The 18,848-nt window shown below is 33.9% G+C and overlaps 3 protein-coding genes across 4 annotated transcripts; 1 reads left to right on the top strand and 2 right to left on the bottom strand.

Annotated features, from left to right (window-relative positions):
* Positions 1–312: 312 nt before the first annotated feature.
* On the bottom strand, positions 313–1,735 carry LOC149514445 (uncharacterized). The gene is made up of 2 exons (XM_089745022.1): positions 1,137–1,735; positions 313–611 (listed from the first exon to the last, which is right to left on the bottom strand). Exons 1-2 carry the CDS (start codon positions 1,180–1,182, stop codon positions 352–354), a joined length of 306 nt encoding a protein of 101 aa, XP_089601148.1. The 5' UTR covers positions 1,183–1,735; the 3' UTR covers positions 313–351.
* A 4,726-nt stretch (positions 1,736–6,461) lies between these two features.
* LOC111296120 (putative E3 ubiquitin ligase SUD1) lies at positions 6,462–13,215 on the top strand. 2 transcript variants are annotated; one of them, XM_022890202.2, is made up of 9 exons: positions 6,462–6,985; positions 7,904–8,596; positions 9,455–10,222; positions 10,316–10,527; positions 10,613–10,975; positions 11,683–11,840; positions 11,930–12,093; positions 12,184–12,330; positions 12,503–13,215. In XM_022890202.2, the coding sequence occupies exons 1-9, from the start codon at positions 6,617–6,619 to the stop codon at positions 12,989–12,991; spliced, it is 3,363 nt and encodes a 1,120-aa protein (XP_022745937.2). In that variant the 5' UTR covers positions 6,462–6,616; the 3' UTR covers positions 12,992–13,215. The 2 variants fall into 2 exon arrangements, with proteins under 2 accessions (XP_022745937.2, XP_022745930.2); XM_022890195.2 differs by having other exon boundaries at positions 11,680–11,840.
* A 468-nt stretch (positions 13,216–13,683) lies between these two features.
* LOC111296114 (polyadenylate-binding protein 2-like) lies at positions 13,684–18,460 on the bottom strand. Its single transcript, XM_022890181.2, has 9 exons — positions 17,851–18,460; positions 16,576–16,694; positions 15,803–16,456; positions 15,642–15,719; positions 15,485–15,574; positions 15,205–15,342; positions 14,889–15,062; positions 14,593–14,796; positions 13,684–14,192 (listed from the first exon to the last, which is right to left on the bottom strand). The coding sequence occupies exons 1-9, from the start codon at positions 18,089–18,091 to the stop codon at positions 13,947–13,949; spliced, it is 1,944 nt and encodes a 647-aa protein (XP_022745916.1). The 5' UTR covers positions 18,092–18,460; the 3' UTR covers positions 13,684–13,946.
* Positions 18,461–18,848: the final 388 nt, after the last annotated feature.

Below are 18,848 nucleotides of genomic sequence, written 5' to 3'. Positions count from 1 at the left end.
ATTCTCAAACTCGATTCAATCTATACCAAAGTATTTTTTTCTAGAATAAAGTCATGATAAGTATCTACATCTTTGTGCAAATTTTGTTTCATAAAAACTACGTAAAAAATGATAACTGTAGATATCATATTTTATCTCGAGTTATTGTTGAATCTCGAGTCGAGCTGTAGGTTTAGCCTATTTGGTTTTAGATTTAAGTTTTGGATTGACTTTGGACTTCCCAAAATAAGCCCGTCTACTATTTTATAATTTATGAGATAGATCATTAAATTTGAATTGAAATTGGAAGATAAATTGGTTGAGTTTAAAATTGAAATTAAAAGGATAAAGGATGAAAATCTCATTCAAGATTCAATTGGATAACATTTGCATCTCGTATCCTACGGGGGCCGAGTCCTTATTTAAGCAAAGGACAATTACACTGTAAAATGGGGGGCAACAAGCAGCATTCACTGGGAAACAATCACTACCACAGTTGTCCAGCTCACCTTCAACCATTGCCCAATCCACCCCAGGGCGTATCCAATCAACTATTTCACCATCAATTCCCCACTGTTGTTCGTACCTCCAACAATCACCCAAAGGCTCAACAACAATTCTACTGTAAGAACCTTCACCCAATTGAAACCATTATTTCCTGAAACATACTTCCCCTAATGATCAACATAGACACCATACACAGTACAAAAAAAAAACCATAAACCTACAAACAGAATCAATAACTACCCATAATTCACCATTAGCACAAAAACCCCAACAGCAACACGTCGAGCCACACCGACAGCCCCAAAATTCAATTTCAACCAACAATCAGGAAATTCACAACCCCAACATCATACGGCTCAGCCAACCATAGCCCCAAATTCAGTGCCAATCGACAATAAGAAAATTTATAGACCAATAGCAATAGTCCCACAACCAAGTCGACTGTAACTTTGACCCAGAAAACCCAAAAACTCAGCTTTATCACCTACTTGTTACCAAAAAGTTGCTCACTGCCAGTAAAAAACACTAACAAAGCAAAAAGAAAAACAACATAGCAAAGCCAAAAACGAAAGAACAAATTTTTGGGTTTTTATTCAAAGGATTTCGGGTCTTCAAATTCAAGGTGATTTAGGACAAGAACAATAACACACCTTGAAGAAGTGACATTAGGAGTGGAGGAACCGAGATGGGAATCATGACTTTCGGGCATAGATCTATAGCGATCTAGATAGTTTTGGAAGGAGTCAATTGGAGTACGAGAAGTAAGAGATTGAGATAAGTTCGTGATGAAATTTCAAAGAAGTTTCGGCTCCAGTGAACTGCAGCGCATGATAATGGCAGGGTAACGTTGGTTTTTAGAGTAGGCTTGAAGCCCAGTTGGTAATCTTAAGTTTGTTCTAGTTTCTAGAAAACCTTAAGGGAAGAGAGAGAAAGAGTAATCGAGGACAGACAAAGAGAAACCAAACCGAAAAGCGAAAGGAAAACTGAAAAAGGGCTTGTATAGTTTAAAAAATACTACGTCGTTTGGGAAAAAGAGAATCGGATCCTTTAAGAGATTCGCGCTCTAGCCCATTTGAAGATTTAACCCGTAAGTGACCCACTTCACAAACCTGAGTCTGAGTCGAAGCTAAGCCACTGAGCCTCTAAGCCCATCCTGAGCTTGTAGCTGCATCCCCTAAGCTGCTCAGCCGAGTTGATCAACTTTTAAGCTGTTACTGAGAGTATAGCCAAGCTGTTTCTTTTTTTTTTAGCTATGCCTCAAACTTTGGTATTTACTTATTTACTTTTCTTTTTTTTTTTTTTGCTTCAGTACCTATTTTCTTTTTCTTGAATAATCTTAAATTCTAAAAATAACAATAAAAATAAAAATAATTTCAAATTTTCAAAAAAGCTAAAAGATCAATTTTTCTTAAAATAAAATTTTAAAAAAAATACTTTAAGGAAAAGTTGAAAGTATCAATTTTCATTGAAGATCAAATTTTAAGAAAAAATACTTTAAGAAAAATTTGAAAGTATTAATTTTCTTTAAAAAAAATTAAAAAAAAATATTTTTGAAGAAAAATTGGAAGTATCAATTTTTCTTGAAAATTAAAATTTCAAATTGACATTTTTGATGAAAAGTTGAAAGTATTAATTTTTATTGAGAATAAAAATTTCGAAAGATACTTTTGAGAAAAAGTTGAAAGTATTAATTTTTCTTGAATCAAGGCATAATTTAAAAAAAAAAAAAAAAAGCAATCTCTATAAAAAGTTGAAGCGTTATTTTTCTTTCCTTCCTTTTTTTTCTTGAAATTCTTTTTTAATATTAAATAATCTGACGATGGAGTATTAGTAAGAGAAACAATAGTTTTCTTGCATATTCTTAAGGTGAATGAATTTTCTTGATTTTCTGCCAAAAGATTAGAGTCAATTAAGAATAATTTTCAATAATTAATTACTTTGAAATTTTTTTTAGGGCTTAATGGATAACATGAAATTGAGCTGATATCATCTTTCGATGGGCGTTGTAGGGGTGCTATAACATTTATCATATGTAATCATATTTTTGGACGTAGTTCTAGTTTCGCAGACATTGAATCTATCTTTTAAAGATACATAAATCAAACTTAAGATTTCTCTTTAAAAATATACAGATTCAATCAAGTAGCTAATTGCACATAAACAAAAAGATTGGTGACAACTCTTCAAGTCAATATCTAGTGATAAGTTCACGGATATAGACGATATAATAAGTATTATTTAAATAATATTTCTATTCAATGTATTAAAATTTATTAAATTAACAATTACTTGTTATATTTAATATAAATTTATTATTATAAATAATAATTAATTAATTTTAAAAGTGTTTTAAGCGCTTGTTAATTTTTTTGATAGTTTTAGTTTTTTATATTTCTTTAACTTCATCACAATATCAACCAATTTAGGAGTTTAGCTTTCTACATTCTAAAGCTCTACTTAGTTGTGATTTTGCCTCTTATTTTCAATTTATAAAACAAAAGGGAAAGTAATGATTAGATACAAATATAGGAATATCCATCAAATTTGCATTGATGTGTAATTATTTTAACTAAAATTCATGTTGGAATTTTTTTTTAATTTTAAAAAATAGATTGAAACCTTAAGTAAGTATCGGGAAAAAAAATACTTGAATAACTTACTTGTTTTATTTATATCAGTGATGAGTGTAGATATGATAATTTATGTTATCGTTTCGTGTTTCGTATCAGATACGATTTCATATATAACACGAATAATTTTGACACAAATACGACATAAATGTATGATTAACACAAATAACTTAAATACGAATATAACATGTTTATTATATGTATTATAAGTGATACGATACGATAAATATATTTAAAATTAATTTATATATAATTAATATAATACGACGCGATACGATTAATACGATTATATATAAATAATACGATTAAACATGATTAATTACTCAAATAATATGATATGATTAACATTATTATATACCAATAAAACGATTGACACGATTAATCTATTTATTTAAACAAAAAATATTATTTAAATTAATATTTAAACAAAAAAATTTAGAAATTAAATATTTATAATCTATTTAAACACCAAAGTAATACAACAAATACGATTATTGATTTATTTTTTAAATAAATTAAACAAAATTTTAAAATTTTTGTATATTATGAATAATATATTGTCTTAAACATGTTATTACTTTTGACTCAAACATAATACGAATAATATCATGTCTTAATTGTGTCGACACAATTAAGACACGAAACACAATTACACTAAACACATACATAATTTTTTTATATTGTTTTCATGTAGTATCTTCATATTGTATATAAAATTATCAGGTCTATATGAGTGAGTAACTCTTTAAAATTTTAAGGACTTTCTTTTAATCAAACATAGTTTCATATTTAAATTCTGTTTACATTGTCACGACTTTAATATAAAGTTTGATTTAATTTTATGTTAAAATTTGTCTATTTAGTTTAGTTATGTGTTTTTTAAAATAAAGTATTTGATAACTTCATAAGTGGGGTAAATATGATAATAAAATATCTCACTTATTTTTTAAGCATACATTAAAAAACATATATCATCGTCTTAATTTTATTTGTAAAATTAAAAAGTTTCACTGTTAATATACTTGATAATTTTTTTAAAGTTAATTTAGTTATATATTAATTTGTTGATTGATTTAATTTAATTTATTGATTTTTTGTATTGATATTTATTTTCATTTGTACTTATAATTTTATTAAAAAAGATAATATAAATTAATTAAATAAAATGATAAAAGTACCATAAACTCCATAAAGATCCATACATGTTGGTTTCCACAGTTCTAAAAGGATTTTTTTTTTCTTATAAATTGTAAGTGATTTCCGCTAGATTGATTTATTTTTCTTACATAGTACTCAATAAGGACTTAACCCAATTAATTTAACTTGGGTTGAAGCCCAAGTCTTGTTCTTTAAAAACAAAAGCAGCCCAAATTAGCTTTAAAACCCTAGTTTTCACTTTCATATAGTGCCTCGTGTAAATTTATTATTTTATTTATGTAATTATTTAGATTTATCATAATTTTTTAATTACATAATTTATCATTGTATTTTTAATTTTTAATTTTATCGTCTCAATTCTAATAAAATGAATTTGATATTTGAATTATATCGAATCTAGCAAACACTAAAATTAAATAGTGACAACATTTATAAATTTTCAATATAAGGTATGCCTTGAAATTCACTCAATATAAGTAGGGAAGGCAAAAACACCCGAACCCGTCGGGTTTCGACCCGATCTGACCCATTAGGGTCGATTTTTGTTTTTGAAAATCGGGTATCAGGTCGGGTATGGTAAAAAATTTTCGAGTTTTGGTCGGAGTCAGGTTTTAGGCAAACCCGACCTTACCCAACCCGATATATATAAAAAAATATTTTTTTAAATTTTATATTTAATTTTATATATTTAATTATATATTTATATTTAAAATAATATTTTATTAATTTCGGGTTGGTCGGGTCAAATTTGATTTTATACAATATCGGGTCGGGTCGGATTCGGATATTAAAAATAAAAAAATTTATCGGGTCTGGTACGAGTTCAAATATTATATATTTAAAATCGGGTTAGGTTCGGGGCGAGCAAAAACCCGCCCCGCCCCGACCCGTTGCCATAACTAAATATAAGTATTACAAAACAATGATACTCATAAGTATGCACTTTGTTTTCCAAAATTATAATTAGTATAATACATTTTTAGAATTTCCATGTTTTTGAGAAAATCTTATAATATACTCTTATATCCTAATTTTCTTTTATTGTTATTTTTTTCTAAAAATATGTTCTAAATAATACCAAAATAAAATAATAAAAAAAATTTAAAAGTGGAGGACATTTGGATCCAAATGAAGTATTAATTTAAGATATTTAGAATCTATTTGAATGGATGATGAAATTAAAAATAATATTTAAAATTATTTTAATTGTTATTAAAAAAATATTATTATAATTATGATTGAAAAAAATTATAAAAAAATTTATATTGAATATGAACTTTATTGATATTGATGTTTTGATTCAATTAATAATATGATGAACTCAATTGTATTATACTAAAAATATGATAAAATTCAAACCCTAATTTAATTTAAAATCTAAATGCAACCAAAAGACAAAATACAAGCTTCTCAACAATAAACTATCTCCATCTTCCCAATTAAAAAAAAATAAAAATTTTAGTTTATAAAATTTGCTTTCATTTTAAGCAACCATTCAATGAAAATTAGGAGGATGGTGGACCTAAAAAACAACCATTTATGAATATTCAAGAAATTTTTTTAGAAAGCTATGACTTATAAAATTGAGGAAACGAATCCATACATTGATTAAAATAAAGTTTATTTTTTCATAGTTGATTAGGACTTGAGTTTTGACCCCAATTTTGAAAATTACATACTTGATTTGTGGATTATTTTTTATAATAAATGTTAAACTATGAATAAAATTTTGGATGAATAAAAAAAACACTAATATATTTAATTTTTGGAATAATTGTATTTTGATTGCAAGAGAAAATGTAAGGGATAAAATTTTTTATGTTCAAAAATATGTTTAGCAACTTAAAAAAGGTTATAATTAAAAATTAAAACACGTTGAATTACACGTTTTATTTTTTTTTGTATTTTTATTCAAAATAATTAAAACTTAAATTTTAATCATTAAAATTAAAATTTTAATATAATAATAAAAAGATGACTAATACATAAAAATTTAATAAGTGAAATATCTTACCGAAGACCACAAAAATTTTGTGATAAAAGTATTTAAATAATGACGCGTTTATGATTCTAAAGTTGAAACGAAAGAACAGCCAATAAGAATCTTCCACGTAACGAAAATTTCCTTCTTCCGAGTAGCCGAGATATCCCGCAGGATAAAATGAGCAACAAAGCGCGGCGAGGGGCAAGCTCGGCAGCACAATTTTCAAGGAACTAAACTAAAAAACGCACCTCGGTCCGTCGTCATCAACGAAAATAGTATAGTAAAATACGTATAAAATCCCACAGGACTCATCCGACTCGGTCCTTCTCCCGCAAACTCACTGAGCCAAATCAACCCGATGGAGATCGCCCCTGCGGCTCCGCCTTCTCCTACCCTGGGCGGTGATAACCCTATTTCCTCCACGGATGCTGTTATTGCAGACGGCATAAAGTTGTCGCCATCAACATCGTCCACATCGTCAGAGAAGGAAGAAAAAGCGACGTCATCAACGGCGTCGTCGGTGTCGTTGGGGGAGGTGGCGGCGGCGCCGAAGTATGGTGCGGAGATGGAGGAGGAAGATGAGGAAGACGTTTGCAGGATCTGCCGGAACCCGGGAGATGCAGAGAATCCGCTTCGATACCCTTGTGCGTGTAGCGGCAGCATCAAATTTGTCCACCAGGATTGCCTTCTTCAGTGGCTTAATCACAGCAATGCTCGCCAATGCGAGGTTAGGAATTTTTTTTCTTCTTTTCTTGTAAATGATAGGTATTTTTGTTAATTAGGTTAATTTCAGTTAGGGTTTTAGGTTTTATTTTTAATTAAATTTGAATTAGGTATGATTATTGGATGATTACAAAGCTGATTAAGAAATGAATACAACTTTGGGTTTTTCTTTTAATTTTTTGGATAATTTTTATAAAAAAGAATGTGAATGAAGTTGCCAATCTTGAGAGCTTTCCTTGCCGGAGTCTCGAGAATTTGAAAATAACAACTTTTTTTGTTGAATGTGCTAAGCTATGTCTCCAATTTGATGCTATTTGTGGTCATATGGGGTGAAACACATGGCTTCTCATGGGTCCGAATGATCAGAGCCGACTCTAGCTACAACTAATTTCTTTAAGTTTGAATGAATACAGTCGACAATAATAGTTCTTGTGAACGCCGTCAAGCTTCAAATTTTTTTTTTTTTAAATGTCACTAACACATGATCAATAGGCAAACTTAATGCTGTTAGAGATTAGCCTTGAACTTTAAGTTTTGAATGCTAAAAGGTTATGTGTAAGGTACATATGTGGTTTCCATGTTAGTACGTGGCAAAGCCACTTGAATGGAGTTTATAGCTTTTGAGGTAGTTAGCAACTCTACATTAGTTTCTGTTTCCATGGTGTGAGCATGGCTTCTCATCAATTCATATTTTTGTTTGGCATTTCATTATACTGGCATGTGTCAGCAAGTCCTCTACGTCCTCTGTGTTTCTTTGTTTATGTCTGCCTCTCCCCTTCTCTCATTTTTTTCCCATTAAAATTATGCTTTAAAAGACAAATCTTCCATGCGGCTCTCTCTCTTTCTTTAATATATTTATGCTTCAAAAGGTACATTTGCTGTGTTATTTTAATGCTTTAAGTGTACTTGACTTTCTTTACAGGTTTGCAAGCATGCATTTTCTTTCTCCCCTGTGTATGCTGAGAATGCTCCAGCAAGGCTTCCTTTTCAAGAGTTTGTTGTTGGGATGGCAATGAAAGCTTGTCATGTTCTGCAGTTCTTTTTGCGCCTTAGTTTTGTACTTTCAGTTTGGCTCCTTATTATTCCTTTTATTACCTTTTGGATATGGCGGTTGGCTTTTGTCAAGAGTTTTGGTGAAGCACAGAGATTATTCTTAAGTCATATTTCAACCACGATCATTCTTACTGATTGTTTGCATGGGTTCCTACTTTCTGCTAGCATTGTGTTTATTTTTCTTGGAGCCACTTCTTTGAGGGATTATTTCCGTCATTTGCGAGAGCTTGGAGGACAAGAGGCTGAGAGAGAAGATGAAGGGGATAGAAATGGTGCCCGTGCTGCTAGGCGACCCCATGGACAAGCTAATAGGAATTTAGCTGGTGATGGTAATGGTGAAGATGCTGCTGGAGCACAGGGTATTGGTGGAGCAGGTCAAATGATCAGAAGAAATGCTGAAAATGTGGCTGCTCGGTGGGAAATGCAGGCAGCTCGTCTTGAAGCTCACGTCGAACAGATGTTTGATGGCCTGGATGATGCTGATGGTGCAGAGGATGTACCTTTTGATGAGCTTGTCGGCATGCAGGGTCCTGTTTTACATTTGGTTGAGAATGCATTCACTGTAAGTCTCTTTGTTTCAATTTTACCATCTGTGTTTAATCACGAAGTATTCTAATTGACAATCTCTTTCTGATCTTATTTAAGTGCTTGCCTTGCTTTTTTGGGGGGGGGGGGGGTGGATTTTCTTGGAAACCTTTAGGTGCTGGGACTAACTTATCAACATATCACTTTCAGAATCTGAGTGTTTAGCTCAATGGTTGGTGCCTGCTTCCCCCTGCTCAAAGAGCTCAGTACAAATCCCCAGCCCCCCGATATAAAAAAAGATGTATCACCTTGAAAAAGGAGTAATTTGTGTGCATGCTCAGTGGCATGGGCTTTGATGCTAAATTGGAATCTGATGGCAGACTTATAGTTTGAGATTTTGTTGCATGAACAAACTTGAGCAGTTTTTTTACCCTTTTCTTGGTTGGATGCTGGACAGTTGTTTGCTTCATATATATTAATGGAGGAAATATCTGCCTTGTTAATGAGTGCAATTCTTGCCTCTATTATTGCTCCCTTAAATGTTTCTACTTCCAAAATTCGGACATTAGATTGCCATGTATGGTTTTATAATTTTTGGCATTCTGGCTCTAATTATAATCTTATAATTTTGTTTTGTTGTTCCTTTATTTGGGACTACTTCAAACTGCAGGATGTTTGCTAAGGAACTTTGGATGTCCATTATGTGTAGAATTGGCTCAGTTGTCTACATATGCTAATGCTATTTTTATCTTTGAACCTTTTCTTGTTTTAGGGCTTTAAGTTGTGATGATCTGCACTAGAGTAGATACTCTGAAAAGAAACAAAATGTGAATTTATTATTTTTTCCCCTAGTTAGCACGATATTCTTTCATGACTTGATGATTGATTCTTGCAGGTTTTAGCAAGCAATTCGATATTCCTTGGTGTTGTAATTTTTGTGCCTTTTTCTCTAGGCCGCATTATTCTCTATTATGTATCTTGGCTTTTCTCTTCTGCAAGTGGTCCTGTGCTCTCAGCAGTCATGCCTCTGACAGATACTGCCCTTTCCTTGGCAAACATCACATTGAAGAATGCATTAACTGCAGTTACGAATTTGACATCTGAGGGCCAAGAAAATGGTATGCTTGGCCAGGTTGAAGAAATGTTGAAAGCAAACTCTAGTGGAATAGGTGAAGTTTCAAGCAACACTAACACATCATTTTCAGCAGATCTTTTGAAAGGAGCAACTATCGGAGCATCAAGGCTGTCTGATGTTACAACTCTTGCTATTGGATACATGTTTATATTCGCCTTAGTCTTCTTCTACCTGGGTATTGTGACTTTGATTAGGTACACTAGAGGTGAGCCTTTGACAATGGGAAGGTTCTATGGAATTGCTTCTATAGCTGAGACAATTCCGTCCCTCTTCAGGCAGTTCTTGGCAGCAATGAGGCATTTGATGACAATGATTAAAGTTGCTTTCCTGCTTGTAATTGAGCTTGGGGTGTTTCCTTTGATGTGTGGATGGTGGCTAGATGTATGTACTATAAGGATGTTTGGGAAATCAATGTCTCAAAGAGTTCAGTTCTTCTCAATTTCACCTCTAGCAAGCTCATTGGTTCATTGGGTTGTAGGAATTGTGTACATGCTACAAATAAGCATCTTTGTCAGCCTTCTTCGTGGGGTAATAATCTTATCCATCCTATGATGTGAAGTGTTTATTTCAAAATCGTTATATTGTAGCCTGAGTCTTATGCTCTCTTTCTTGTTGTGGCAGGTTTTACGTAATGGAGTTCTGTACTTCCTTCGAGACCCAGCTGATCCAAACTACAATCCCTTCCGTGATTTAATTGATGATCCAGTACACAAGCATGCACGGAGGGTCTTGTTATCAGTTGCAGTTTATGGGAGTTTGATTGTGATGCTGGTATTTTTGCCAGTCAAGCTTGCTATAAGGATGGTGCCCTCTATTTTCCCACTTGATATATCGTAAGATTGACACTTACCTTTTCCTTTTTCCTTTACTTGTGTATACTTCTTGTTGGCTTACATTTAAATGATTTGCTTGTTGCAGAGTATCTGATCCTTTTACTGAGATTCCCGCTGACATGCTTCTCTTTCAAATATGCATTCCATTTGCCATTGAGCATTTTAAATTGCGGACAACAATCAAGTCTCTTCTCCGTTATTGGTTTAGTGCAGTTGGCTGGGCATTAGGCTTAACAGATTTTTTACTTCCCAGACCTGAGAATGGTGGCCAGGAAAATGCCAATTTGGAACCAGGACGGCAGGATAGACCACAAGTTGTGCAACTAGGTGGACAGGAACAGGCCATGGTTGCACTTGCAGCTGTTGATGATCCAAATAGAGGCCTCCGTGCATCAGGGAACTCTAATGCTGTGGAGGAGTTTGATGGGGATGAACAAACTGATTCAGAGTAAGTTATATGGTGCTTTTGATTGACTTTATTACAAATAATTGGTCTGATTTACATTGTGGTGTGATAGTTATTTTATTTTATTTTTTTTGTTTGATGGTATATTTGCGTGCACCTTTGCTCTAATTTGTAGATTCATGACTGGAATTTGTAGGTTTCACTTTTTCCATTAGCATTAAAAGGATCATTTGGTCATTAATTTGCACTTACAATGAAGGTATTCTTGATGTTAGATATTGTATAGGTTCTAAATTTAAGTTCAAGAGATTTAACTACTTATTTTGTTCGGACACATTAGAACCATAAGAATTTCTTATAAACCATTTCCTAAAACATTTTTAGAATGAGTATTCAGATTGTTCTTTTATATCTGATTCATCCAAATGAAGTTTGCTTAAGTAGTTAATTGCTGAGTCGTGCTATAAAGACTGGATATCCTGTGTCTGTAAATGTGCAAAGATCAGCATTTATATTAAGTCAGTTATTTTATTATATGAATGGAGAGTAATCATAGAAGTTTTTTATGTTTTTGGTTCATGGCATCTTTTGATATTCAGCATTTAAGTCTGTTAACTATTGTAGACTTAACATAATTCTGTTTTGTTCTTTTTCATCTTCCCTTATTACATTTTGTTGAACTGGAATATTTTTCCTGGTAGCTGGCTCCACTTTATACTGGCTAATTTTATTGATGCATTCTATAGCAGGTACGGCTTTGTTCTACGCATTGTCCTCTTGCTGGTGGTCGCCTGGATGACTTTGCTTATCTTTAACTCTGCCTTGATTGTAGTACCGATATCACTTGGACGTGCACTTTTCAATGCCATTCCTCTTCTTCCAATAACTCACGGCATCAAGTGCAACGGTAATGCAGTTTGATTGTTCTTTTTTCTTGTTATGATGTTCATTTGTGATTTCAGTGCTAATTGGTTATTGTTTTGTTTCTCATTGTAGACCTTTATGCTTTCACCATTGGAAGCTATGTCATTTGGACAGCCATAGCTGGGGCTAGATACTCCATTGAGCACATTAGAACAAAGAGGGCTGCAGTTCTGTTTAGCCAAATTTTGAAGTGGAGTGCCATTGTCATCAAGAGTTCTATGCTCTTATCAATATGGGTATGTCATCTGGAGTAATCTGGTTTTCTACTTATTTCTGAGTTGCAGATATTTTAACTCATAAATTCTTATTGGCGTTGTAACGTCCAGATTTTTGTCATTCCTGTTCTTATTGGTCTGCTTTTTGAGCTGTTGGTGATTGTGCCAATGCGGGTGCCTGTAGACGAAAGCCCTGTTTTCCTCCTTTATCAGGATTGGGCGTTGGGTCTCATTTTTCTTAAGATCTGGACTAGACTGGTAAGTGTGATACCACCATTTATGATATGCAGCAGAAAGTTGTTGTGATGTGGTAATCCTTGGTATTTGCAATAAAGATGCTAAACATATAGGAAAGCTTTCGTTTCTTAGTATCTTGTAAAATGTTGATTATTCCACCACAAGGTCTAAGATTGGTTTTTCATATGCACAGGTTATGCTGGATCACATGATGCCATTGGTAGATGAAAGCTGGCGAATAAAGTTTGAAAGGGTGAGAGAAGATGGTTTCTCCAGATTGCAGGGCCTTTGGGTATTGCGGGAGATTGTATTTCCCATCATAATGAAGCTGCTGACAGCCTTATGTGTACCTTATGTTCTAGCCAGAGGGGTATTTCCTGTGCTTGGCTACCCATTAGTGGTTAACTCGGCTGTCTACCGATTCGCATGGATAGGATGCCTTAGTTTCAGCTTCTTGTGCTTTTGTGCTAAGAGATTTCATGTCTGGTTCACTAACCTCCACAATTCTATAAGGGATGACCGATATCTTATTGGTCGACGACTTCATAACTTCGGGGAAGACATAGAAGAGAAGCAAAGTGAGGCAGGGGCTTCCTCTGAAACACAGATTTCTAATCTGCAGGGCACTGGAATAATCCGGCATGGCGCTGATGTGGGGTTGAGATTCAGGCGTGCTAATTAAAATTATACTGATTAAAATATTTGTACATTGTTTTAAAGCTTGTATGAAAGCATGTTTCGACTATATTGACAAGCTGTTATACACTGTTAGACCGAGTATCTGAGTTACCGTCTTACTGCTCGTTTTTATTGTGTATAGAATACGTGTTAACTTAGCAATTAGGGGCATGTCTTAAAATGTATGCAAGTTAAAAGGAAAATAAATTTTTATTTGTTTCTCCTGTCTCTAATAGCTTTCATTCATTGAAATATACCCTTTAAGGCTGAAGGTTTTGAATGAATAGCAGAGAAGCAACATTAGACTGTAATGAAATTTACTCTACAGCCGCCATAACAGCAAAAATGACAAACTTCCAATCATTGATATAACCTTTCAAATCACGGTTCTTCTTAAAGAAAGCAACGGTTTCGACGAAATTTAATTGTAAATTAATTTAATATATATTTTTTTATACAAATTATATTTGAATTATACATAAATATAATAATTATATATATATATATATATATCAAGTTAGATCGGTGGGACCCCAACTTTTCTTCTCAAAAACTCGATTTAAAAAAATTCGATCTTATAAAATCGATCAAAAAGTGAAAGGTTCCGGTAAATTTGCCAACTCTTTTCTTCATTCTATTAAAAATCATCGTACTAATAAGGACAGAATCAGCTCAAGAATACGCCTTCTAAAGCAATGAGTACCAAAGTGATCTCAATCTCACTCAGTTAATGAGTCTGCAAAATTATTCACACAACAATTCAATTCAAAAGATAGAAGAACGCAGTGAATGCGCATATTCAGTCACAAAGCAACAAATTATCAAGCATGAAAGTGACGGTACTTAAGTACCAAAACACTCGAAATCCTGCCAACTAAGCAACTCATTTGAACTCAATAAAGGCCACACTACCATGGTATTTAAGGAGACAACTCGACAACTCTAGTATGCAGTCAAACTCAGGGGACAAGGTTGTCATTTAATGACAATGAAGCCAGCTGATCAGCAGCACCACCAGTCTGCTGCTGCTGAGCAACGTTCCTGAGAACCTCCATTGCTTCGGCAACCTTGGCTTTTAGAGCTTCCGGTGACTCCAGCAAGTGCAAAACCTCAGTCTGATCCATCTCCAGAAGCATCCCTGTAACTTTAGCTGCTGCTTCAGGCTCCAGCTGTTCAACAAGAGGATAGAGATTCTCCCCCAGCATCTACACATCCACCCAATGTAAAAATTTCAGTTAACCAGAGTAATGTAAGTTAATCATTTTCGGAAACTAGCATTGAACCTTTTTAAAAAGGATTAATCACCAAAACACCAAAGCAGTTTTTTTAGTATCACTTTAAGTAGACATTTATCCCATCCTGCTGAACATGTGTATAAGGAAATTAAATGTTACTAATAAAAGTTCACACTCGGTATGGGAACTCCCTATTTATTTTAAATATGGGGTAATTTATTAGGTATACTCTTCAACATAATTTCTGTAATTAACCCTTTTAACATTGACTAAAAGGCCTTGTATCATGCTACAAGTATAATCTAAACTTGGACAGCACAAATATACAGAACATAGAAGTAACAAATAAAAAAATCAAAGCAGTGCATACTGTTCTTTGCTGATCTGGAGTAGCATTTGCAAGTGCTGAAGCCAAGGCTCCTATTGGAATCGGCTGAGAAAGTGACGCATCACGCATTGGCATGCCAGCCATATCGTATGGAACAGAAAGCATGCCTCCAGCAACATTATGCATTGAAACATCAGGTAGGCCACGCGCAGATGGATAGCGATAGACCCGTCCTCTGGGTAGCATCTGACATTTAAGTGAACCATCAGATGAAATATTTACAGATATGTACATATGTATCAAAGATATTACAAAATCCAAAAGGTAATGAAACAAACCTGCTGCTGCATTAATGGAACTGCTTGCTGACTTGGCTGAACGGCCCCAGCCCTTCTGCCACCAGGACGCTGACCCTGATGGCCTTGCTGAACCATTGGTACGAAGAAATTTGGCATGGGAGCCCCACCAGGCCTCATACCAGGGACAAGCTGCTGCTGATATCCAAATCCAGGCTGACAGAAGAAAAATCCATAAGCAAGGCCATAAATTTCTAGAGCAGATGTATAAAATAATTACATTGATTAATTCAGGAAGTTAAAAAATACCTCATATGACTAACAATGCAAATAATTAAAATTATAACTAAATAGTTACCTGTGGAGGAAAAATAGCCGGAGGTGCTTGACCATAGAACATTTGCTGCCCAAGACCGGGACCACCAGGTGGGTACATTGTCATACGTGGTGCAACTGAAGGTGCCATTGCAAGTGGTCGCATTTGAGAAAATTGAGCCTGTAAAAAGAACAGCACATGCTTTAGCATACTAAAGAATCAAACAATCCTTATAGGCCAAAAAAAAAAAAAAAGAAACAAATAATCCTTTTGCTCCATTACAGTTTGGTCAAGGATCAAAGAAAAAATCAAGATAACATACCTGCAACCTGGCTCTCCTATCTTCCTTCCTTTGAGCTAGTGCAACATAGAGAGGTTTGCTGACAACCATTTTGCCATTCATCTCCATAAGCTGTCATAACAAGAGAAACTATTAGCTTACGGTAAGATCATGAGTTGGAGCAGCATTATCAACTTACAGCTCTAGATGCTTCTTCTGGAGTTGAAAATGCAACAAACCCTGATCCTTTACTTATTCCACTAGGGTCTCGCATAACCTGTTACATTTAAGAATAGGCTTCAGCCAACTGATTAAGAGAATTTAATCAAACTAACTATTCTAGAAAACATGCTAACAAACCTTGCATGACGTTATGGTACCATATTGAGAGAATAACTCTTTAAGTTTTTCGTCACTTATGCTGTCATCCAAATTCTTAACATACAAGTTTGCTCCTTGAAATTTATCTGCTGCCTCTTTCATTGTCTGCTCAAACCGAAGTTTCAGTTCGATCTCCCTTTCAGATTTTTTTTGAGCTTTCCCAACATACCACTCCTTATCATCAAACTGCTTTCCATTGAGGGACTCAACAGCTCTAGCAGCATCATCTGCATTCTCAAAGTTGATAAATCCAAAGCCCTTGGATTTCCCATCTGCTTCCCTCATCACCACAGCACTAGTGATAGTACCAAATTCACCAAAACTGTTCTTTAAATCTTCGTCACTTGTTGATTCTGAGAGATTCTTTACATAGACATTGTTAAATTTTGTCTTGCTTGAAGTGTCTCTTTCCTGCTTGCGAACAAAGGGGCCCACATAGACTTGCTTATCATTCAATAGCATACCATTCAACTTCTCTATTGCTTTTTGGGCAGATTCCTCATTGTCAAATTGTACAAATCCATAACCTTTTGACTGGCCAGAGGGGTCTGTGGCTATCTTGCAAGAGAGAATGTTTCCAAATGCAGAAAATGTATCATGCAAAGCTTTGTGATCGATTCCCTTATCTAAATTCTGCCAGATTCAACAAGCACGAAAAAACATACATAAAATAAACCGTATGAGATTTGTGAAGCACAGATTTTTAAAACAAAGATGAATATGAAGCCACATAATTGTCAAATTTTTATTACCTTGATAAATATATTCCCAGTGCCACTTTTACGAAGACTAGGGTCACGGTTGGAATACATAATCCGGATAGGCTTTCTATTCAGAACAGTGAAATTCAGAAGATCCAATGCCCTTGCAGCTGTAAGTAAACAGAATAGGAGATCATGCAGAATAAATAGCAAACATTTTTTTCTGGGGATCAATGGTAGAGGCAAAATATTAATAAAGTTCTTTTTAAAAATATGTACTGATATGAAAAGCCACAGCTTGAGTTGCTCTCCACCTTTCTGGTAGAGACCAACTTGGTTGACAATTTACATGGAAGCCTGAGAAGATAACAAAGAAAAATTTGGAAGTAAAGTTTATTATGCATTACTCCCTTTCCATTTGGCTATGATCCCACATTCTGGTCCTTTTTTTTAATCTTTATAAACTTTCTCCTTTTCTGCCTATTTCACAAGCACTTTTAAAATTAGATTTCCTATTTTATCTCCTGTTTATTGTTCTCCCTCACCCATTACAGTATACTAATAAAGGCCAAGATTATATTACCGTATGGATTCTATAGTTTGTTATATGAAGATACCAAAATAAGCAGGAATGACAAATCCCCAATTAAATACTCACTTATTACACCCTCAACGTTAGGTATTTATAGTTCACTTGGCTGATGAATATGGCTCACTTGGTATCAAACAAGGCTCCACGAAAAAAAGTGCTAGGATGCTTGATACATAGAAATTGAAGCCAAACTTGGACAAAATTCAATAAAAAGTCGAGTTTTCATCTAAAGAAGAAAATCATCAGTGAAAATGCATGTGAAGAACAAACATTAGAGAACACATTCAAAACTTACATCTTCATTTCCTGCCTAGATCAGCAAGGGAATATAAAATGTGCGCTTGAAAAATTTTACTGGAAAATAGGTATCAAAATATTTCTAAGGACAAACAATGTGTAAAAAATCTATATGAAATCCCTAATGTGAAAGGGACCTTACTTAACACCATACATATTCTAATCCTGCATCATCCATTTTAAATTGAACAAAATCAATCACCTTTTCTTTCCTTTTATAATTCATCCAGACTAAATGCCAAAATAAGGCTAAAACTTTAATCAATAATCAATTATGTTTATAACACCATTCAAAAAACTAATCAAACCAATATTCCATTATCAAACAAGGCAAGTAAATGAAAGTATAACAATCAAATCTACACTAAACAAAACCATCGGCAAAACGAAAAAAAAATTCAAACTAAAGTCAAAAACTGAGAAAACTGATAACTCACCATCTTGAGGGTTGCCATAGTTGACATAACCATAACCAAGAGACCTTCGGGTTGACAAATCTTTGCAAACCCGAACCGTAACGACTTGACCCACCTGGTTAAAGTACTCAAAAAGCTGAGTTTCCGTCACACTAAAATCCAAATCCCCAACATAAAGCGACGTGGTCACAAACTGGTTATTCCCTGCTCCAGCTCCATTGTTTACACTCCCGTTTTGCCCCTGAACTTGAACCTGCGCCATCTCTCCAAAACAACAGCGAAAACCCACCCCAAAAAAAACCCCTTTTTTCAAAGTTTTCTCCTTTTTTTATCTTTTTTTTGGGTTTTTTTTCTATCTTCCCTCTCCTCTTGTAACTAATCAACAAAACCTAGAGAGAAAATAAACGATATAAGCTAAAACCCAAGTGTTCTGATCAACCTTCCTAGCGAAGCAAACTTCTTTTCTTTTGTAACTTTTTTCTTTTTTTTGTTTTTTTTTTTAAGAGAGGAGAGGGAAGGGAAGGAAAAGGATATGGATACTTGCCGCCGGCTAAAGATGAAGCAGCGGCGCGTGAGAAAAAGAGGTAGAAAAAAAAAAGAGAGGTTTTGAAGGAGTAGCAGCCGCCACGGCAAATAGAACAGAAAGAGTGATGTTTACTGAAGTAAACCCTAAGGTGGATCCTAGGACGAGATCTCCGCCGTTGGATATGGTTTTGGAAATCCATTTTGTGGGCCCTCGCAAATGACGAGGTAAAAAATAATATTGGTAACGGTAGATTTTGTAGGTGGATGATGTGCAGTGAGAGGCGCGTGTATTGTCTTTTATGGTAAATTCTGATAATTATAATAAGCATAGATTTAGTGGTTTAATTTTTAACTTTTACTAAGATTCTAATAAGATCAAGGTGAAATTTATTATTGTATTAGAATTTATATTAAACTAGCTTGTAACTTGTATCATGTACGAAATATTTTTATTTTATTTAAATTTAAATAAAAAAGATAAAAATATTATTTAA

Source organism: Durio zibethinus, chromosome 16 (genome assembly GCF_047325235.1).
Source record: "Durio zibethinus cultivar Kanyao isolate XHJ-2024 chromosome 16, ASM4732523v1, whole genome shotgun sequence".
Taxonomy (NCBI): Eukaryota; Viridiplantae; Streptophyta; class Magnoliopsida; order Malvales; family Malvaceae; genus Durio; species Durio zibethinus.
This window is presented reverse-complemented; position numbering and strand designations above follow the sequence as displayed.